The 21,894-nt window shown below is 47.1% G+C and overlaps 1 protein-coding gene across 1 annotated transcript in view; it reads left to right on the top strand.

Moving 5' to 3' along the window:
* Positions 1 to 21,894, top strand: part of PBX4 (PBX homeobox 4) — a 63,007-nt gene that overhangs the window by 10,641 nt on the left and 30,472 nt on the right. The window contains exon 2 of the mRNA XM_018051502.1: positions 12,998 to 13,071. Within this exon, the coding sequence (XP_017906991.1) occupies positions 12,998 to 13,071 (74 nt within the window). The remainder of the gene's footprint in view (positions 1 to 12,997; positions 13,072 to 21,894) is intronic.

The raw sequence follows: 21,894 nt of genomic DNA, 5'->3' as shown, positions 1-21,894 counted from the left end.
TTCTCGACCATCCATTCTTCAGAAATGTCTTGAGACACTCATTTCTCTTGCAGATTGAGCCTTCCAGTGGTTTAAGGACTCTTGCTCTTAGTTCTTATTAAAGCACCTTTCTTCTTTATTCATCACTTTCTCCTGCCCAAATCTAGTGCTTCCCCACCCCCTCCCTTTGGCCATGTCATGAGGCTAGCAAGATCATAGTTCCCTAACGAGGGGTTGAACCCAGGCCCCAGCAGTGAAAGCGCCAATGTCCTAACTACTGGACCTCTAGGGAATTCTCCAAATGTGGTGTGTTCTGGCCATCATCCTCTTTGATTGTCTCTCTCGTCATGCAGCGTTATTAAACCCCTTAATATGTTCTCTTCATTTTTAGAGTGGATGAGTGCCCACCAGGAGCTCAGCCCTATAACTAGACCAGGAAGGAGGGGCTCCCAACCGAGCCCTATGTGCCTTTGGCTTCTCCTCTCTTCTTTGGCCGTGGCAGCTACGGTTCCACCCTAGTTTTTGATTCTCCACTTGCTCTACGTCAGTCTAGAGATGTCTGAGCTCTGCCACTTCATTTCTCCTCTATTAGTTTGACATCTCTAGCCTCTGCCTTTCCTTCAGTGAAATTCAACAAATCTTTGCCCAATTATTGTGCCAAGTGTGGTGCTGGCCTGGACTTCCTAAAATGTGTAAGTTGAGGCCTTCATCATGCCCAGGCCAGACTTGGTAAGCGCTGTCATGGAACAGAGGAGGGAGTAATGAATCCAGGCTGGGACAGGCCAAGCCATTGGAGTCTTGGACTTGACAGAAAGGTAGGACTTCCCCCAAGACCCCTGGAGAAGGGGACGGCTACCCACTCCAGTATTCTGGCCAGGAGAATTCCGTGGACTGTATAGTCCATGGGGTTGCAAAGAGTCGAACACGACTGATCAACTTTCACTTTCACTTTTCACTCCCAAGACCAGCGGAGGGAGCAGGTCAGAGAGATGCTGGTGAAGAGCCTCAAATACTTTGCTGAGGGGTTTGAATGTATTGGAGCAGATAGTGAGTAGCCATTTCATCTTGTGCTCAGAGAGATTCTCATCTCTCCATGGTTTTCAGTAAGAAATTTCGCGGCAGTGTCAATCGTGACCAGTCCACGGGCAAATTAGGAAATAAGAACATTGAAATGAACTTTATGCAGTCTTAAACTTATTCTACATAAAGGTTGCTCTTTCATTCAAGTCCTACAGAGTTTTTCTTGTGTTGTATTGAATAATTGTCCTTGTTTCCTGGTGCCAAAGTTAGCTCCTGATTCAAGGCTTCATTTTGCTAAAATTGCTGTAATGATTTCCATGGTTGAACTTGGGTATCAGGACATATTCTCAGCTCCTATTTACTTAGCTGTTTTTGTTTCATTATGTGTAAGTTTGTTTTTTGAATGACTGTACAAATGATTGATGATACCTACTATGATTTGATTCTTCCTAGTTTACTAAGAAGTTTATTTTAAAATGCCAGGGGCATCTGCCTCCTGGATTGCATTCCCTTCTGGAGCTCGGCACCCTCTGTGAGTTTCTAGGTTTTCCATCAAGATTTTATTTCCTCAGGGTAGGGACCATGTCTTTAATTGTTGTTCTTCACCTCGGTCTGTCTCCAGGAGGTACATAATATTTGTCAGCTAAAACAGTTCTTCAGAAACGAAAATAATTAAGGGGATTTGATTCCATCTTTTGTTGAGGTATTTGATCATTGTTGCTCTTAGGGAAGTTTTTTCAAGAAGTATCCTATTCTAAGGGATAAGATCTTTGGATGTATCTCTAAGTCAAATTTCTCAATAATTTAAAATGAGACCTTGTTCAGGAAATAAGTCAGAGAGAAAAAGATACATAGTGTGTTTTCACTTATATGTGGAATCTGAAAAATAAAGCAAGTGACCAAATAGAACAGAAACAGACTCACAGAGAACAAACCAGTGGTTACCAGAGGGAAGAGGACTGGGGGAGAGGCTAAATAGGTGAAGGGCGTTAAAAGGCACAAACTAGTAGTTATGAAATAAGTAAGTTATAGAAACCTGTATGCAGGTCAGGAAGCAGCAGTTAGAACTGGACATGGAACAACAGACTGGTTCCAAATAGGAAAAGGAGTACATCAAGGCTGTATATTGTCACCCTGCTTATTTAACTTCTATGCAGAGTACATCATGAGAAACGCTGGGCTGGGAGAAGCACAAGCTGGAATCAAGATTGTCAGGAGAAATATCAATAACCTCAGATATGCAGATGACACCACCGTTATGGCAGAAAGTGAAGAAGAACTAAAGAGCCTCTTGATGAAAGTGAAAGTGGAGAGTGAAAAAGTTGGCTAAAAGCTCAACATTCAGAAAATGAAGATCATGGCATCTAGTCCCATCGCTTCATGGGAAATGGAAGGGGAAACAGTGGAAACAGTGTCAGACTCTATTTTGGGGGGCTCCAAAAATCACTGCAGATGGTGATTGCAGCCATGAAATTAAAAGATGCTTACTCCTTGGAAGGAAAGTTATGACCAACCTAGATAGCACATTCAAAAGCAGAGACATTACTTTGCCAACAAAGGTCCATCTAGTCAAGGCTATGGTTTTTCCAGTAGTCATGTATGGATGTGAGAGTTGGACTGTGAAGAAAGCTGAGCGCTGAAGAATTGATGCTTTTGAGCTGTGGTGTTGGAGAAGACTCTTGAGAGTCCCTTGGACTGCAAGGAGATCCAACCAGTCCATCCTGAAGGAGATCAACCCTGGGATTTCTTTGGAAGGAATGATGTTAAAGCTGAAACTCCAGTACTTTGGCCACCTCATGCGAAGAGCTGACTCATTGGAAAAGACTCTGATGCTGGGAGGGATTGGGGGCAGGAGGAAAAGGGGACAACAGAGGATGAGATGGCTGGATGGCATCACCGACTTTGATGGACGTGGGTTTGGGTGAACTCCGGGAGTTGGTGACGGACAGGGAGGCCTGGCGTGCTGCAATTCATGGGGTCGCAAAGAGTCGGACAAGGCTGAGTGACTGAACTGAACTGAACTGAGGAATTTTATGCACAGCACAGGGAATATAGACAATATTTTATAGTAACTTTGTTTTGAGTATAAGCTATAAAAACATTGAATTACTATGGTATACACCCTAGACTGGGCTTCCTAGTGGCTCAGTGGTAAAGAATCCACCTGCCAAGCAGGAGCCTCAGGGCACCTGGGTTTGATCCCTGGGTCAGGAAGATCACCTGGAGAAGGGAATGGCAACCCACTCCAGTATTCTTGCCTGGAGAATCCCATGGACAGAGGAGCCTGTGGGCTACAGTTCATAGGGTCGTAAAGAGCTGCGTACCGCTGAAGTGATTTAGCATGCACACACACCCAAAACTAATGTAGAATTGTAAGTCAACTATACTTTAATAAAAAATTAGTAAAGAACTACCCCAAAAATAAATGAAAGGAAACAATACTTTGTTCAGGAAGGCAGATCATTCCATAATTTGAAAAAATAAATAATAATTAAAATTAGAGGCTGTAGTACACTGTTGGTAGTAGCCAGGATGTGATTCATGTTCTATTCATTGCCACAGTCTTTCTCCTTGTACAGTGACTACTATATAGTAGTGCCTCAGTGTTTGTCCCGTAAATATTGAATAAGCATGGTTGGAGGGTGGTAAAGCTGAATGCTTTCATTTTCTGGCATGATTCCATGTGATAATAGTTTTGTTACAGGTTGGTTTTAAAAGGATACTCACAGATTTGTTTTTTAATTTAGTTTATCCTCAGAAGTTTATTTAAAGGATTTATCGTTTCTCATTCATTGGAATTTTACGTCTTCATAAACATTAACATTTTGTTTTGTTTTAATGCAGATACTTGGTTGGGCAGAACACGTGATGTACTTGCCAGAGGTGCCAACACAGACCTTGTTTTTCTGCCCACAGTCCCCATTCACTGCCTTACTATCTGGTCAGTTATCTGTTGCTATGTAACAAATTACCACACACCTAATGGCTTGAAACAACATACCTTTGTGATCTCAGTTTCCATGGGCAGGAATCTGGGCACATGTGAGCTGGGTCATCTGCTCAGGGTCTTGCAAGGCATCAGGCAAGGTGCTGGCTGGTCTGTGTTCCTATCTGAAGCTCTGGGTCCTCTTCCAGTCTCATAGGGTTGTTGGCAGAACTGTTCCTTGCAGTTATAGGATAGAGGTTCTTATTTTCTTGCCAGCTGTCAGATGGGATCTGCTCTCAACTCTAAGAGACTCCCTAGAGTTCCGCGTGATGGCCCTCTCACAACATAGCATGGACGTCCTGGCTTCAAGGATGACAGGTTACATTCCCCAGTCTACTAAACTGGAGTCATAACATAATGTAACAAAACCACAGGCAAGACTATATCATCACCGTTGCTGCCCTGCAAGTCACAGAATCTGCCCAAACTCAAGGAGAGAAGATCACACTCAGCGGGGTCACCTCAGGGTGTGTCCATCGCAGAAAATAATCCATCCTTTCTGGTGATGCTGTGAACTCCCTGGTCTGTCATATTTTATGAGATCATTGATGGTTTGCTGTCAGCTGATCACCTCTAGGCCAGGAACATGCTGAATGTTTAGACATTTGTTTACTGTTTATAATAAACCACAAAAAACATTCTGTGAAATCACTTTGTGTTCATTCAAAGGTGCCTTTATACTGTGTCTTTTTTTTTTTTTTAATATGGAACGCTTCATGAATTTGCATGTCATCCTTGCACAGGGGCCATGCTAATCTCTGTATCGTTCCAATTTTAGTATATGTGCTGCCAAAGCGAGCACTATACTGTATCTTAAGTAAGATGTTTTATAAGCAGGAAACTGACCTGGGAATAAACTTTCCTAGAATCCCCTTTGAGAAGCAAAGCAGCCAACTTTATTCTCTTTCCTCTTTCCTTGTATTTTTAGAATTACATCACAGAGGATAACAAGCTCTAACCAGAGTCCATTTTTATGATGATAATAACTGCTTCTATGGAAGGAAACCATTTCGGCATAATATCCTATGTGATCAACTACTGTACACTGTGTAAGAAAGACTAACATTTGGGTTCAGCTTTGCAGAGCACCAAATCTCATCGCCCATTAACCTTCTCATATTTGGCTTCACAGATGTGTATCTTAGCTCTGCACCCCAACCCTAACCTTTTGAAAGGCATCCCGCAGGGGCACCTGGTAAATTTGGAAAGCATTTGAAAATGAGGGCGTTCTCCCTTGGATCAATATTATAGTGCGTTGTGGCAGGTGTTTGACCTTTCTCAGAGTGTTAATCACATCTGGCTTCCATAATGAAGCTACTGGTTTTCAGGTACATTATGTGTCCTTGGCAGCATCTTTTAATAATGGATGCTTAGATGACAGCATTATAGGGTTTAAAATCATAAATGCTTTTAAACATTCAAAGCAGCAATAAATGTTAAAATAATGGCATTTTGTTGTTGTTCAGACGCTCAGTCATGTCCAGCTCTTTGTGAAACCATTTTCTTCAGCATGCCAGGCTTCCCTGTCCTTCTCTATCTCCCAGGGCTTGCTCAAACTCATGTCCATTGAGTAGGAGGTGATGCCATCAAGCCATGTCATCCTCTGTTGTCCCCTTCTTCTCCTGCCTTCAGTCTTTCCCAGCATCAGGGTCTTTTCCAATGAGTAGACTCTTCACATCAGTTGGCTAAAGTATTAAAGCTTCAGCTTCAACATCAGTCCTTCCAATGAATATGCAAGATTGATTTCCCTTAGGATTGACTGGTTTGACATCTTGCAGTCCAAGGGACTCTCAAGAGTCTTCTCCAACACCACAGTTCAAAAGCATCAATTCTTTGGTGTGCAGCCTTCTTTAAGGTCCAACTCTCACATCCATACATGACCACTGGAAAAACCATAGCTTTGACTATAAGGACATTTGTCAGCAAAGTAACATCTCTGCTTTTGAATATGCTGCCTAGGTTTGCTGTAGTTTTTCTTCCAAGGAGCAAGCATCTTTTAATTTCATGGCTGCACTCACAATCTGCAGTGATTTTGGAGCCCCCCAAAATAAAGTCTGTCACTGCTTCCATTATTTCCCCATCTATTTGCCATGAAGTGATGGGACTGGATGCCATGATATTAGTTTTCTGAATGTTGAGTTTTCAGCCAGCTTTTTCATTCTCCTCTTTCACCTTCATCAAGAGGCTCTTTAGTTCCTCTTCGCTTTCTGCCATAAGGGTGGTGTCATCTGCATGTCTGAGGTTATTGATATTTCTCCCATCCGCTTCTCCTCTTCAGATCTGCAATCTTGATTCCAGCTTGTGCTTCATCCAGCTGGGCATTTCTCATGTCGTACTCTACACGTAAGTTAAATAAGCAGGATGACAATATATAGCCTTGATGTACTCCTTTCCCAATTTTGAGCCAGTCTTTTGTTCCATGTCTGGTTCTAACCATTGCTTCTTGACCTGCATCCAGGTTTTGCAGGAGGCAAGTAAGGTAGTCCGGTATTTCCACCTCTTTAAGAATTTTCCAGTTTTTTGTGACCCACAGTCAAAAGCTTTAGTGTAGTCAATGAAGCAGAAGTAAATGTTTTTCTGGAATTCTGTTTCTTTTTCTATGATCCAATAAATGTTGGCGATTTGATCTCTGGTTCCTCTGCCTTTTCTAAATCCAGCTTGTACATCTGGAATTTCTCAGTTCATGTACTATTGAAGCCTAGCTACAAACAATCAAATTTGTATGCCGACTTCTCACATATATATACACCCTTGAGATTACAGTTATCCTCACTCTCTCTTGTGTTACCAAATCCCCTCCCTAGACTGGCTTTTGGGCATATAAATATGTGCTGGTGTCTCCCATCTCTAAAAACACACAAAGAAACAAAAACCTCCCTTGACTCTCCCTGTCTTTGACTTGTACCTGGGATTTGGGTGGGTGTTTTTTTGTTTTTTTGGCTGTGCTGGGTCTTCCTTGCCTCTCAGGAGCCCTCCATTGTGGCATGCCAGCTTTCCTCCAGTTGCGGTGCGTAGGGGATCTCTAGTTGTGGGGCACAGACTCTAGAGCACGCCGGCCCGCTAGTTGCTATGTGCTCGGTACCGAGGCATGTGAGATCTGGATCAAACCCAAGTCCCCTGCATTGGAAGACAGATTCTTAACCACTGGACCGCCAGGGAAATCCCTAGGATTTGCTTTTAATCAGGTATAATAAGATGAAAGACAGAGACAACTTCAAAAGAAGAGTTCATCACTTAAAATTACTGAGAGAAGGCAGTCCACGCCATGCAGGGCCACGTGGGGAAGCGCCACAGGGGCAGAAGTGAAGAGAAAGCATGGCCTGGAGCCTTTATTATGATTTCCATGATGTGGCGCTAGTGGTAAAGAACCCGCCCGTCAATGCAGGAGACATAAGAGACATAGGTTCACTGCCTGGGTCAGGAAGATCCCCTGGAGGAAGAAATGGCAACCCGCTTCAGTGTCCTTGCTGGGGAATCTCATGGACAGAGGAGCCTGACAGGCTACAGTCCATAGGGTCGCAAAGGGTCGGACATGACTGAAGCGGCTTAGCATGCACGTGTGAGAAGGAAGCAGTGAGGCTGGGTAGACAACCAAGCAAGTTTGGGACCGGATATTTTCAATAATTTCAGCAGTTCCTCTCTCCTCATCTGGTACCTGGCACCTGGGGTGATTTAGGGCTAGGGGCATCTTGACTGATGCTGAGGGATAAAGCAGTAGTTAAGAGTGTGGGCCTTGGATTTGAGTTTGCGTATGAAAGACACACTCAGGCAAGTATTGTGGATTTAGGTAGCCCTGGGAAAGTCGGTCTCTCCCTACCCCAGGATGTCAAAGTCAAAGCATCATAAAAGACAGAACATGCCGCAACTAAGACCGGTGCAGCCAAATGAATGGATGCATGCATGAATTTTTAAAAAGTAAATAAAATAAGAAAAATTTTCAACATGACTAATATACACCCTTTCTTTTAGCGCTCTCTGCATTTCTCTGCTGCTTTTTGTGATGGTGTCAGAGTTTGTGGTTGCTACTTCCACTTCCTCTCCCGCCTCCACCCACCCTCTCCCAGCCTTCTCCTCCCTCTGCTGAGTCAGTGACCAGTGACCTCCATGTTGCTAAATCCAAGGTCTCTTCTCCTGCTTCACCTCTCAGAAGCATTTTTCACAGAATACGCTTCTGTCTTTGAAACTGTTCTTGGTTCCTCCCCACTGGCATTTTGGGCCCCAGTCTCCTCTGCAGGACTTTCTCATCTGCTTGGCCTCTCCAAGGCCAGATGGCTGAGCCTGGGGCCTGGGTTCCTCTATCTACATTCTCCCGTGGTGATTCCCTCAAGTCTTGTGACTTAAAAGTGCCATCTCTAGGCCCAAGGCTCCATCTTTACATTGCAAGAAGGCAGGGTGGACCCCTCCCAGGGCCAGAGGGTGGGCCCTTGTCTAACACTCAGAAATGAACTGTCCGAGAGGACACACAAGCTCACAGAACAAGAGACTCTGTTGGGAAGGGGTGCCTGGGCGGAGAGAAGGGGAGTAAGGGAAACCGGAAGGACTGCTCTGCCACGTGGCTCGCAGTCTCGGGTTTTATGGTGATGCGGTTAGTTTCCAGATCGTCTCTGGCCAATCATTCTGACTCAGGGTCCTTCCTGGTGGTGCACGTATCACTCAGCCAAGATGGATTCCAGCAAGAAGGATCCTGGGAGGTTGGTAGGACATATGGCGTCTCCTTTTGACCTTTTGCATATTCTTCGCACTGGTGGTGGCTTGTTAGTTCCATATTTCTTACCAGGACCTCCTGTCACAAAATAACACATAAATGGTTACTATGGTGCCTGGCCAGGGTGGGCAGTTTCAGACAGTGTTTCCGCTAACATTTATGTTGTTTATCTCCAGCCTTGAGTCCATGCCTGTGTGCCATCTGCCTACGTGATTCCTCCTCTTGGGAAGTTTATAGGGATCTCAGGTATAACCTGATCAAAACACAGCCCTCTTTTCCAGACCCTCCCCCAAACATGCTCAACACTCAAACCCCCAAAGCCCTCCAGTCTCAACAGCTTCTTAGATATGACCCCTGAAGCACACGCAGCAGAAGAAAAAAAATAGATAAATTTGATTTCATCAAAATGAAAAATGAAAAACTTTCTTTATAGTGCCTCAAAGGACACTATAAAGTCAAAAGACAGCTTATAGAATAGGAGAAAAAATTTGCAAATCACATTAGCATCTAGTATCCAGAATATATAAGGAAGTCTTACAACTCAACAATAAAAAAGAGCCTAATTTAAAAAGGAGCAAAGGGGACTTCCCTGATGGTCCAGTGATTAAGAATCTGCCTCGCAATACAGGGAACTAGAGTGTGATCGCTGGTCGGGGAACTAAGATCCCTCTTGCCACAGAGCGACTGAGGCCTCACCCTGCAGCCACTGAGCCTATGCACTCTGGAGCCAGCAGGCCACAACAAAAGACAGAGTCTGTGACCAAAACAAAAGACCCCGCAGGACACATCGGAGACCGCGACTGATGCAACTAAGATCCAGTGCAGTCAAGTAAGTGAAGGATTTGAACAGACATTTTTCTAAAGAGTGGCCTGCTGTGCACCTGAAAGGACACGATATTGTAGACCAACGATCTGTTGTTGTTGCTGTTGTTTAGTCACTAAGTTGTGACCTGATGGAATGTAGCCCACCCACCAGACTCCTCTGTCCACGGGATTTCCCAGGCAAGAACACTGGAATGGGTTGCCATTCCCTTCTCTAGAGGGTCTTCCCAAGCCAGGGATGGGATCCATGGTCTCCTGCATTGGCAGGCAAGTTCTTTACCACTGAGCCAGCTGGGAAGCCCATAAATCATCATACTCCAGTAAATGCTAAAAATAAAGAGACCAAATATACCAGAAAAAAAGAAGAAGAAGGCTCATAGGACTTCCCTGGTGGCATGGTGGATAAGAATCCACTTTCCAGTGCAGGGGACCCAGGTTTGATCCCTGGTCCAGGAAGATTCCACAAGCCTTGGAGCAACTATGCCCGTGTGCCACAACTTCTGAGTCCGCGCTCTAGAGTCCGAGAGCCGCAGCTACTGAGCCCCAGCGCCACCACTACTGAGGCCTACGGCCTAGAGCCACACGCCGCAACCAGGGGAGCCCGCATGCCTAGAACCTGTGCTCCTCGAGAGAAGCCAGCGCCATGAGAAGCCTGCTCAGTGCAACTAGGGAAAGCCCGCACTCAGCAATGAAGACCCAGTACAGCCAAAAAAAAGTGGCTAATAAATACTTGAAAAGATGTACGTCATTAGCCATTAGACAAATGCAAATCCAAACCACAGTGAAATACCACCTCACACCCACAGGGGTGGCCATAATTAAAAAAAAAAAACAAGTGTTGAGGATGTGGAGAAATTGAATCCCTCTTAAGCTGCTGAAAGGAAGGGGAAATGATGTAGCCACTGTGCCAAAGTTGGCCGTTTCCTTAAAAAGTTAAATGCAGAGTTACTATATGATCCAACCATTCTCCCTAGGTATGTGGTCGCACAGAAACTTACACATTCATGTTCCTAGCAGCATTATTGGTAATAACCAAAAGGTGGAAATAACCCAGATGTCCATCAACTGATGAGCAGCTGAACAAAATATAATCCAACAATGGAGTATTAGTTGCCTATAAAAAGGAAGGAAGCACCGATACACAGTATCGTAGATGAACTTTGAAAACGCGCTCTATGTCACCAAAGACCGCATGCTGTGCAGCTTCCTTTTATATGAAATGTCCAGACAAATCTGTGGAAGCAGGTCAGGCGTTGCTGAGTGGGAGAGGGGAGAAATGTGGAATGACCACTAATGAGAACAGGATTTCTCCCTGGGGTGATGAAAGTGTCCTGGAATTAGGTAGCGGTGAGAATTGCATGTCACGAATTAGTCAAAAGTCACTGAATTATATACACCCTGAAGGGTAAACTTTATGACGTGTAAGTTATATCTCAAAAAAGTCGGCACTAATAAAAGTACAGTACATATCACGTGAAACCACCCTGTAAAATCCTCCGTCGCTTCCTGTGTTAGTTTCCTATTGCCAGCTGTGACAAATGACCACATCGTAGCTTCAAAAGCACAAATTTATGATCTTCCATTTCTGTAGGTTCCAAGTCCAACAGGGCTCTTGTTGGGCTAAAATCAAGGTGTCAGCAGGGGATTCCTACTGGAGGCTCTGGGAAAGTGTCCACTTCCTTGCCTGTCCCACCTGCCTTCCTTGGCTCACAGTCCCTCCATCTTCAAAGCCCACAACACAGCGTCTCTGACCCTGTGTCATTGCCTCTCTCTCACTGACCACAGTTGGGAGAGTTTGTCCGCTTGTAAGAACACATGATTAGATGTAAATCAGCTATGTATGTATGCGTGTGTGTTCAGCCGTGCCAACTCTCTGCAACCCCATAGACTTGTGGCCCTCCAGGCTCCTCTGTCCATGGGGTTTTCCAGGCAAGAATACTGGAGTGCGTTGCCATTTCTACTGTACTTCAATTTGAAGAAGAGAAAGGACGCATGAATTAGATTGTGCCCATCTGTGTAATCCAAGTTAATCCTTCCGCTTCAAAGTCGTTAACATCAATCTTCTTGAGAGTTCCTTTTTCTCTCTTAAGTGGTTCTGAGGGTCACCATACCGACATCTTTGGGGGCCATTCCTCTGCCAGCCACAGTTTCCATCACTGTGAGCAAAAGCCAGAGCCCTTCCCCTGACTTACAAGACTCTCCAGTCAGCCCCGCCTGCCTCTCTAACTTAGCCATATGGCTGTCTCCCTCACCCCTTACCCGACAGCACCCTGCTCTCTTTACCCACTATTTATTGCTTCTGGCTGCGCTGTGTCCTTGTTGCTGCACGCAGGCTGTCTCCAGTTAGGCAGAGCCGGGGCTACTCTCTAGCTGAAGGACTTGGCTTCTCGTGGCAGGGTCTTCTCTCGGGGAGCACAAGCTCCCGAGCCTGTACGCTTCAGTAGTTGCTGCATGTGGGCTCCAGAGCACAGGGTCAGTAGCTGTGGTGCCACGAGGCACGAGGGGGCTTCCTGAACCAGGGGCGGAACCAGTGTCCCTGGCATTGCAAGGCAGATCCTTACACTGGACCACCAGGGAAACCCCACACCTGGGGCCTTGGCACTGGCTGTTTCCTCTGCCTAAACATTTACTGTTTGGGCCTCTTCCCGCCTGACTTCTCCTTGTCACTCTGATCTCGGCTTTGATGTCACCTTAGAGACATGCAAACTCCAATAAGCCTTCTAGTCACTCTAGTTTAAGCCACCAGAAAGCGCCTGCCCCCGCTGACAGGGTGTGTTTGTTTGTGCGGTGTCTCATCGTCTCCTCCCTAGCTGCTCGGGAACTCCTCTGTGTCTCTGTGGCACTGGAATCGTGCGTGGCACCTAGAAGCTGCTCAGTTGCTGGTTTTCACTCACTGAGTCGTGTCTGACTCTCTGTGACCCCATGGACTGCAGCACCCCAGGCTCCCCTATCCCTCGCCATCTCCCGGAGTTTGCCCAAGTTCATGTCCGTTGAGTCAGTGATGCCATCCAACCATCTCATCCTCTGTCACCCTCTTCTTCTCCTCCTGCCTTCAATCTTTCCTAGCATCAGGGTCTTTTCCAATGAGTCGGCTGTTTGCATCGGGTGGCCAAAGTACTGGAGCTTCAGCTTCAGCATCAGTCCTGCTAAATTAACACTGCAGGACACTGGGATAGTTCCGTTGGGGTTTTACTTATGCACTGAAAGGCTGCTATAGGGCAACATGCGAACAGCTTTCAAATTACTGGACTTTGAAATTTCATATTTGTGTTACTCAAATTTGCGGTGTTTAAGGAGCAATGTCTTGAATATTTGAATATTACTGTTTGGATTTGGTACAAATTGAATTTATTTGAAATGCTACGGTTCTGTCCTTTCATAGGAAATTTCAACAGAACTGGCAGACTCAGGATGGAGGGCCTTTACTCTCGCACCCAGAATGACTCTTCACCTTCTCACATGCGCCTCTGTCGCCTCTCTTTCAGAAAGCATGCTCTGAATTGCCATCGGATGAAGCCTGCGCTCTACAGTGTGCTCTGCGAGATCAAGGAAAAGACAGGTAGGCCGTTGAGAAGGTGCTGCCAGTGTGGCTCGAGGCCCGCAGCCGCTTCATAGCCCTGGTCCTGGCTCAGTCCTAACACGCATCCTGAGCCGTCTCGCTCGTCACATCCCTCTCTGGCAGCAGTGGTTCAGATGACTCACTTCTGACTTGTCACAGCCCTGGTGTATTACACTCATTCATTTCATAGTTTGTAACCAGAGATGCACTGTTGCCAGTGAGTAACAAGCAGCTGCATTCTGTGTATAAAACCTCAGAGGCATTGTGGCATTCCATTGTTTTACAAAAGGATCTAACATTACAGAATTCGGAAAGTAGAACAATTTTGTTTTGGTTGTTTTAAGCATCCAAAGTAAGCCCCATGGAAGTTTCTGCCATTGGAAGTTCTTTTGTTTAAAAAAAAACTTTTTATTTTGAATTAATTTAGACTTGCAGAAAAGTTGAAAAACGAGTACAGAGCGTTCTAATATACCCTTCTCCCAGCTTCTTCTAGTGGCAACACCTTCAAAACGGTTGTTGTTGTTCAGGCACTAAGTCGTGTCCGACTCTTTGCAATCCCATGGGCTGCAGCACGCCAGGCTTCCCTGTCCTTCACTATCTCCCAGAGTTTGCTCAAACTCATGTCCATTGGGTCGGTGATGCCATCTAACCATCTCATCCTCTATCGCCTCCTCCACCTCCTGCCTTCCATTTTTCCAAGCATCAGGGTCTTTTCCAGTGAGTCAGCTCTTCACATCAGGTGGCCAAAGTATTGGAGCTTAAGCTTCAGCATCAGTCCTTCCAATTCAGGGCTGATTTCCTAAGAATTGACTGGTTTTATTTCCTTGCTGTCCAAGGGACTCTCAAGTCTTTTCTAGCACCACAGTTTGAAGGCATCAATTCTTTGGCGATCACCCTTTTTTATTGTCCGGCTTTCACATTCGTACATGACTAGTGGAAAAACCATAACTTTGACTGTGCAGGCCTTTGTCAGCAAAGCAATGTCTCCACTTTTTCATATGTGTCTAGGTTTGTCATAGCTTTTCTGCCGAGAAGTAAGTGTCTTTTAATTTCATGGCTGCAATCACCATCCACAGTGATTTTGGAGCCCAAGAAAATAAAGTCTGTCACTGTTTCCATAGTGCAGTGATTAAAACCAGGAAACTGACGTTGGTGCAATGCTCTGTAACTGAGCAATTCGAATTTCCCTGGGTGTGACCCTAAATGCCCTCTTTCTGCTTCAGGATCCACGCTGCATATAGTCATCCTGTCTCCTTGGTTACCACCAACATGTGAAGTTTTCTCCGTTGTTGGTCCTCGTTCATGACATTCATACTTCTGCTGAGGACGGCTCAGCCATTCTATAGAGAGTCCTTCAGTGTGGTTTGTCCATTGTTTCTGCATAATTAGACTGAGGCTGTGCGTCTTTGGCAGAAATCTCACAGAAGCAAGGTTGTGTACTTCTCAGTGCCTCATGTCGGAGGTATGTGCTGTCAATAAATCCTACCACTGATAGTTCTGGCCTTGATCACTTGGTCAAGGTTAACAGCAGTTTGAAGCTTTGTTTCTGTTTTTTTAACTTTTGATTGCACTGGGTATTCGTTGTTGCTGACGGGCCTTTAGTTGCAGCAAGCAGGGGCCGCTCTTCTTTGTGGTGCACGGGCTTCTCACTGTGGGGGTTTCTCCTGTTGCAGAGCGCAGGTTCTAGGCACGTGAGCTCCAGAAGTGGCAGCTCACCGGCTCAGCAGTCGTGGCTCGCGGGCTTTGGGACATGGGCTCAGTCGTTGTGGCACACAGGTTTAGTTGCTCCACGGTATGTGGAATCTTCCCAAATCAGGGATCGAACCTGTGTCCCCTGCATTGGCAGGGGTATTCTAATCCACTGGCCCACCAGGGAAGTCCCCTGAAGATGGTTTATAAGAGAAGCCAGCAAATATGGTGAAGATATCTTTAAAACTAAAGTCCTCAATAGAAGGGTTGTCCCTTGATTTCTTAGAGAGAGTTGGTCTCTTGAGATCAGTTATTTGAACGTTGTGTGTCACGTTAGAGCATAGCACTTCAGTTATACTGAGGCTTGTAGAAAGTACACACGTGGTACAGAAGTATGTTTCTTTTTCCACTTGTTAATTCAGTTATTTGGGGTCTTCGTTGCTTTGGGGGGGGGGGCTTCTCTTGTTGCGGAGCACAGGTTCTAGGCGCACACGGGTTTCTGCAGTTGCAGCTGGCGGGCCCAGAGTGTGCAGGTTCCGTAGTGATGGTGCAGGGCTTAGTTGCCCTGCGGCCTGTGGGATCTTCCCAGACTGGGGATTGAACCCACGTCTCTTGCATTGGCGAGTGGTTTCCTATCCACCAGGGAAGTCCAAAAGTGGTGCAAGATTGGTGCAAGCTTGATGTGTGCTTGACATGGACAGTGGCAGAGGGCAGTGACATGGCCTGAATTCCTTTTTGCTTCTGGTTCCATCACCCTGGCACATGACTGAGAATGTTCCTGTCCCTAGTCCTTCCCTGTGAACTGGGGACAGTGACAACGCTTAGCTCCTGATGACTGAAGACTGTGAGCTCAGAGATGTAAGGTTATGGGTGCAGTGCCAGCCTCCAGCAGTTATCTGATGACTGAAAGAGAAATTCAATTTTAAACCTATTTAAGTTTCACCCAAATGCTGTAAGGACATAAGATTCTTTTTTCCCTCCCACAGTTTGAATATTTTTTATTGCGATAAAATATACATAACATGAAATTTACCGCTTCAACCATTTTCAAGTGTTCGGTTTAGTGGTGTTAAGTACAGTCACATCGTTGTACAACCATCACCACCATCCACCTCCAACACGTTTTCATCTTCCTAAACTGAGACTTTTCATAAGAACTAGCCTGTGGTATGATATGAGTGTGTGTGCTAAGTTGCTTCAATCCTTTCCGACTCTTTGCAACCCTGTGGACTGTAACTGCCAGGCTCCTCTGTCCAGGGGGTTCTCCAGGCAAGAACACTGGAGTGGGCTGCCATGCCCTCCTCCAGGGGACCTTCCTGACCAGGGATCGAACCCGTATCTTTTGCATCTCCTGCATTGGCAGGCGGGTTCTTCAGCACTAGCGCCACCTGGGAAGCCCAGCTTGTGGTGTATTTCTTTTTTAATTAGTTTACCTTCTATGCACTCTGTAACCCAGAAACTTATATTCCATTTGGTTTACAAAGCCACTGTCGTTTGAGTGGTCTCCGTTTGTTCTGATAAGTTTGTTCATGCGTGTTTAACTTTTTATTTTGAAACAATCACAGATTTACATAAATGTTCCAAGAATAGCACAAATAAACTTTCTCTCTGCACTGTTGGAGGGTAAGTTGCTGCCGTGATGCCTCATGAGCCCTGCACAGTTGAGCACATTTCCAACACACAGGGCACAGCCTCCCGTTTACCCGCAGAACAGCCATCACGGTCAGAAGAGGAACCCTGGTGCGTCACCCACCGTGGAACCCTCAGATCTCATTCAGGCTCTGCCAGTTTCCCCAGTGGTGTATTTTAGAGAAAAGGACAAAAAGAGCCAAGGTCCCATGTCGCCTTTAGTCGTCACATCTCTTTGGTCTTGTTGCCTCTGTGATAAGACCCCTGTGTTCCCCTGACCCTCACGACCTGAGCATCTGGAAGGTCACAGGCGAGCCTTCTTCCTTTGGGCTTGTCTGGTGTTTCCTCATGAAGAGACTTCTGCTGCACATCCTCACAAGGAAGCCATGCCTCTTCTCACGCAAAGACTGGTCAGCGGTGCCCACATTGGCTCTGCGCCCTCTTGGCGACATTAACTTTGCTAACTCAAGTAAGGTGGCGTCTGCCAGACTTCTCCTTTTTAAGGTCGCTCCTTTTCCCTTTGTAATAATTATTCTGTTAGAGGTACTCTAAGACTATTCCTTATTAAATTTCCCACTTATTCATTTTTGGGTTTTGTATCACTATTGATTCATGGAGTATTATTTAAAACAGTCAGTTACTATTATAACTCTTTGCTCTCTCTCTCTCTCTCCCTCTGGTTTTGGCCATGCGGTACAGCTCGCAGAATCTTAGCTCCCCAGCCCAGGGTGGAACCCGTGCCCCTACACTGCAAGCACGGAGTCCTAACCACTGGGCCACCAGGACACGCGCGCATGTCAGTATCTTTAATCCCAGTTTAGCACCACAGGCTTCACTCCATCTCTCTCTCTCTCTGGATTGGTAGCTCGTCTCTCCGACAGTCAGAACCCTGCGTGCATCATCCTCGGTGCTTTACTTATTTAATCAGTCACCCCTCCCCTCTCACGTGTATCCCTCCTCCTCCCCTCCACACGGATCCCTTTCCGCCACCCGGATCCTCGCCCACTCCTGCCGGGGGCCCTCCTCACCCTCCTCAGCCTCCAACGGCCACAACCAGGTCACCCTGCCCTGCAGACAGGCCTTTGCCCGACAGGGCTACGATGCCCCACCCCTGAGCTCCTGCTCAGGTGCTTCTCACGGGTGTCTGAGTGTCTAGTGGTCTGTCCTCTGTGTTCCTTACTTATGCATGTTTTCATTTGTGTCCCTTATTTCTATTATGGGGCACAGATATTATGGCTTCCAGTAAACAGAGGTTGGGCTTTTGGGGGGGTTTATAAACAAGTTTGCTCTCAGTGCCTCACAGCACCTCCCTCCAGAGCTCTGTGTGAACCAGATAAGCAGCATTCCTGCAACTGAAAAGCACCCCAACCCAAGAGCCCCGCGGTCTGGAAGACACTGCCCTCAGGGGACACGCGGTGTGTGTCCAGCGCCTGGAGCTCCCGGCACAGTCACATGCTCCTTAGTACCACGTGGACTGTGTGATGTTGATCACCTTCCTCCAAATCGTGCAGTGTTGGTGCCTCTCTCTGAGGCGTGCTGTCTCCCAGCCAGCCCCCAACTGGCCCTGGAGGGGAGAAACAGCCCTCTGGGGGGCTCCCCACTGCCTGCAGCAGCTGGCCCTGTCATCAGAGCGCCTTGGCTGTGTGGATCCCTTAGGTTTTTATTGACAGCTTAGCTATGCAAAGTAAAGAACTGAGTGGCAATAATAAGCAATCGTTAAAAGCCGTTTCATCAGCTGTCATCTCAGGAAGCTGTGGCTCTTGACAAGCTTTTCCCATCATCAGATGCTGGGACTGATCAGAAAACTGCTTCCTGAGTGCCGCGGCTACGCTGTCTGGCCACATGTGCTTTTGCTTCATCTGATTCTGTATGTACGGACGTGATGACAGCCGTTAGTCAGCTTCCAACTCAGCAACTTCAGGAGAAGAAGAACGGCTCAACACCTACTGCCATCAGGACTGGCTGAGGTCTCCATTTTAGCCCACGCTGTTGCGCTAGCCCGTCCTCCCAGGCTTAGGGGTCACACTCAGGGCTTCTGACGCCACCCAGACTGGGTCCCAAGGCAGCTGTAGGGCCCACAGTGTAGGCCACGCATCAGATCTGGGCTTTTTTTTTTTTTTTTTTTTCAGAAAATCATGCTTCCTTTCCACTGATTGGCTCAAACATCAGGGTGCCTGGTACGTTTGGGGGCATGGCATCAGGATGGAGCAGCACCACTCAGCCTTGAAAAACACAAGCCATCACGACTGCCGAGAGCTGCCTAAACGTCAGGTTCAGTGTGGCCAGGCATCTTTTCATATTAGTAGGAAGTGCAGTCGTGGGAGTACTGTGTGTCCAACACGCGGGCCACCGGCCTTCCCATCTCAGGACGGACCACAAAGAAAAGAAGCGAGATCTCAGTTCTGCCTGAGTTTTCCCCAACCCCCTGGCCAGGCATGACCAAGTTCTGGCCCAGAGAAAACTGCTGAGGGTCCTGACTCTGCACTGGCTTCCTAGCGGCCTCTGCCCAGTGAGCGATCCTGGGGGTTGGGCCTCCTGGGGCGCTCACAGCAGGAGATGGCACATCAGTTTTTTCCTCTTTTTTTTAAAGGTTGATTGATTTTGGTTTTTGGCTGTGGTGGGTCTTCATTGGTGCTCAAGGGCTTTTTCTAGTTGCAGAGAGCAGGGGCTGCTCTGCACCACGATGCAAGGGCTTCTCATTATAGTGGCTTCTTGTTGCGGAGCACAGGCTCTGTAGTTCTTGCACAGCACGTGGGTTCTTCCTGGACCAGGGTGGATCAAACCAGTGTCTCTTGCATTGCAAGGCAGAGTTTTAACCACTGGACCACCAGCACAGCCCCACATCACCTTTTTTATTTAACCCAAATTTGCCTCTGGCTAATGTCTGCAACAAGCCTTCAGGGTAAAAACTAAAACCAAACCTGCACAGAGGATTTAAAGGCCAGTACCCAGGTGGCTCAGTGATAAAGTAATCTGCCTGCCAATGCAGGAAACACTAGTTTGATCTCTGGCTCTGGAAGATCCCCTGGAGGAGGAAATTGTAACCCACTCCAGCATTCTTGCCTGGAAATCCCATGGACAGAGCCTGGCCAGCTACAGTCCATAACATCGCAAAGAGTCAGACATGACTGAGCACAAACTCGAGGCACTGATGGGGTGTGGTCCACAGCAAGGCAGCTCCGCGAGCTCCAGCATCGTTGCCCCAACCTTCCAGTGGCCCCCGCAGACGTTTACGTCACTCCTATTTTGAAGATGAGCAGAGTGGAGTCCAGAGAGAGGGTTGCACCGCAGTAGCCCGTAGCCAGGCCACGTGCTACCCCTCCACACGCTGCTCTGGCTCAGGGAGGGAACCCTGTACCCACACGCCCCAGGCGCTGCCTCCGTGTCTGCAGCTCTGGCTCCCTCCACGGCGGCTCCTGGCCTCTGCCATCTGCCTCCTCCCGTGAGTGCAGCGTCTCTAACTGGCCATGTCCTAGGACTGCCCTGGTACCTGACACACAGTGTACACAGCTTGTATTTTTGTTGAATTAAGAGCAGTTTCTGGTGACTGATACCTATTGAGTGAAATCCTTTTTACCTTGTACATCTTACGGGATTCAGGAAGATTGGGTGTCTGGGGCCTGATTCAGAACACAAGGTTCATTGTTCATATCACCCTGAAGAGAGCGCCGTCCTCTGTGTGAGCCATGGTGCCCAGTGTTCCTGGAAGCCCTACCTACAAGTTCCAGGAGTTTCCGTCCAACGCCTCCTCCAGCCGGTGGCAGGGATGTGGGCACATCTTCCAGGGTCAAGATGCTAGTGCCCCACCCGTGCTCTCCTCTGTGCGCTGTCTGGGTGGTCCTGTGTTGGCACTCTCCGGAGGCCAAGCGTATCCTCGGAGAACACCCCCTCCTCATCCGTCCCTTGGAACACCCGTCCTTCTTGGTGTCTGGAGCAGCACTCCTGAGAACTAATAAACCCTTTTTGGAGATCTTTGAAGTTAGCTGGGAGGACCCAGTACTGGCCCAGTCCCCTTCCTGAAACCCTTGGGGCTGGCTGCAGGACAGGACTCTGTTTGGGTTTCAGGTGTGTGGTGCTGACAAGGACTGAAGCAGAGCCTGTGTGAAGTGCCTGAGCCTCGGAGCAGGAACAGCCACACACCCTGGTGTGGGTCAGGCTGTACCTGCAAATTAGCTCCAGTGCCAGCTTGAGTAAAAAGCTTTGGCTCTTGGAGCGCCCCGGAAGAGCTGCCAGGCATTCCAAGCAATCCGCACCGAGCGCCCTGCCCTGTCTTCCCCAAGCCTGCCTGTCCCCTGTGCTGGCCTCGAGCGCACCCCTGTGCTTCCCTTCGTCTCTGAGGAACGAGACGTCCCAGCTCTGCCAGCCTTGCTCTGGAGCCGAGGAGCACCAGGAGCTGCTATCAGCAGAGTGGGGGTAAAGAGCTGCCACGCAAAGCACCACCCTCCTCACCGCTGCTCCCCGGGCCTGGGTGGGAGCTCTCAGGCATAGTCATCCAGCAGTTTTTTTATTTTGTTTTTTCACTCATGTTTCCCTTCCTCCTCAGCCACTCAGAGCTGTTGCAGTTGTAACATCGTGGTAGGTAGTTTCAGCCTTCTGGTTGGGTCTGTCCCAAAGACTGCCCTTTGGGCCAGTGTGTGACTTCTTTCGGAATTCGGACCCCTTTTGTGATTGGCTGGACCTGAGTAGTTCACTGTGGCTGCAGATCTCCTAGAGCTGGGGGTTATTTTTCAGATTGCTTGGAGTATCCTTTCTCGGCCCCACAGTCTCAGGGTGACTCGTGAATTGAGCCTCCAGTTCTGACCAGCCTATCATAGCTCCTCTGCAGCCACAGACTGTGGTTCATCCCCCAGGGACAATTTCCATTCGAATTAATTAAAATCAAGTATAATTAAATAAGCTATTCTTCAGCCACACTAGCCACATCTTAAGTGCTCAATAGCCATGTGTAGCTGGTGGTTCACATATTAGACACTGCAGATGCAGAACACTCCATCACTGGGGAAATTCTGCTGGACAGACAGGTGGATTAGTACAGACAAACACACAAATCAAGAATTATGGAAAAAAAAAAAAAACCTCTGATGTCCATGACGATGACCAGAGAAATAAAATATGGTCCATCTGTTCAGTGCACACTGTTCAGCCATAAATAGAAATGAAGTTTTCTGACACAAACTACAACACTGATGAACCTTAAAACCTTTATTCTAACAAGGCCCTACTGTATAGTATAGGGAGCTATATGCAATATCTTGTAATAACCTATAATGGAAAATAATCTGAGAACTATGTATATTATACATATAACATATATAGCACATTAATATGTTATATGTTTCTATATACAAAATCACTTTGCTGTACACCTGAAACATTCTGAATCAACTGCAGTTCAATTAAAAAAGGAAAAACCTCTATGCTGAGTGAAAGAAGCCAGACGAAAATGTCCAAAATAGCATGTGGCTCCATTTAGGCGGAATGTCCAGAAGAGGCAGAAGGAGATGA

This window comes from Capra hircus, chromosome 7 (genome assembly GCF_001704415.2).
Source record: "Capra hircus breed San Clemente chromosome 7, ASM170441v1, whole genome shotgun sequence".
In the NCBI taxonomy this organism is placed as follows: domain Eukaryota; kingdom Metazoa; phylum Chordata; class Mammalia; order Artiodactyla; family Bovidae; genus Capra; species Capra hircus.
Note: the sequence above shows the minus strand (reverse complement) of the source record. Positions and strands in the feature narration are given on the sequence as shown.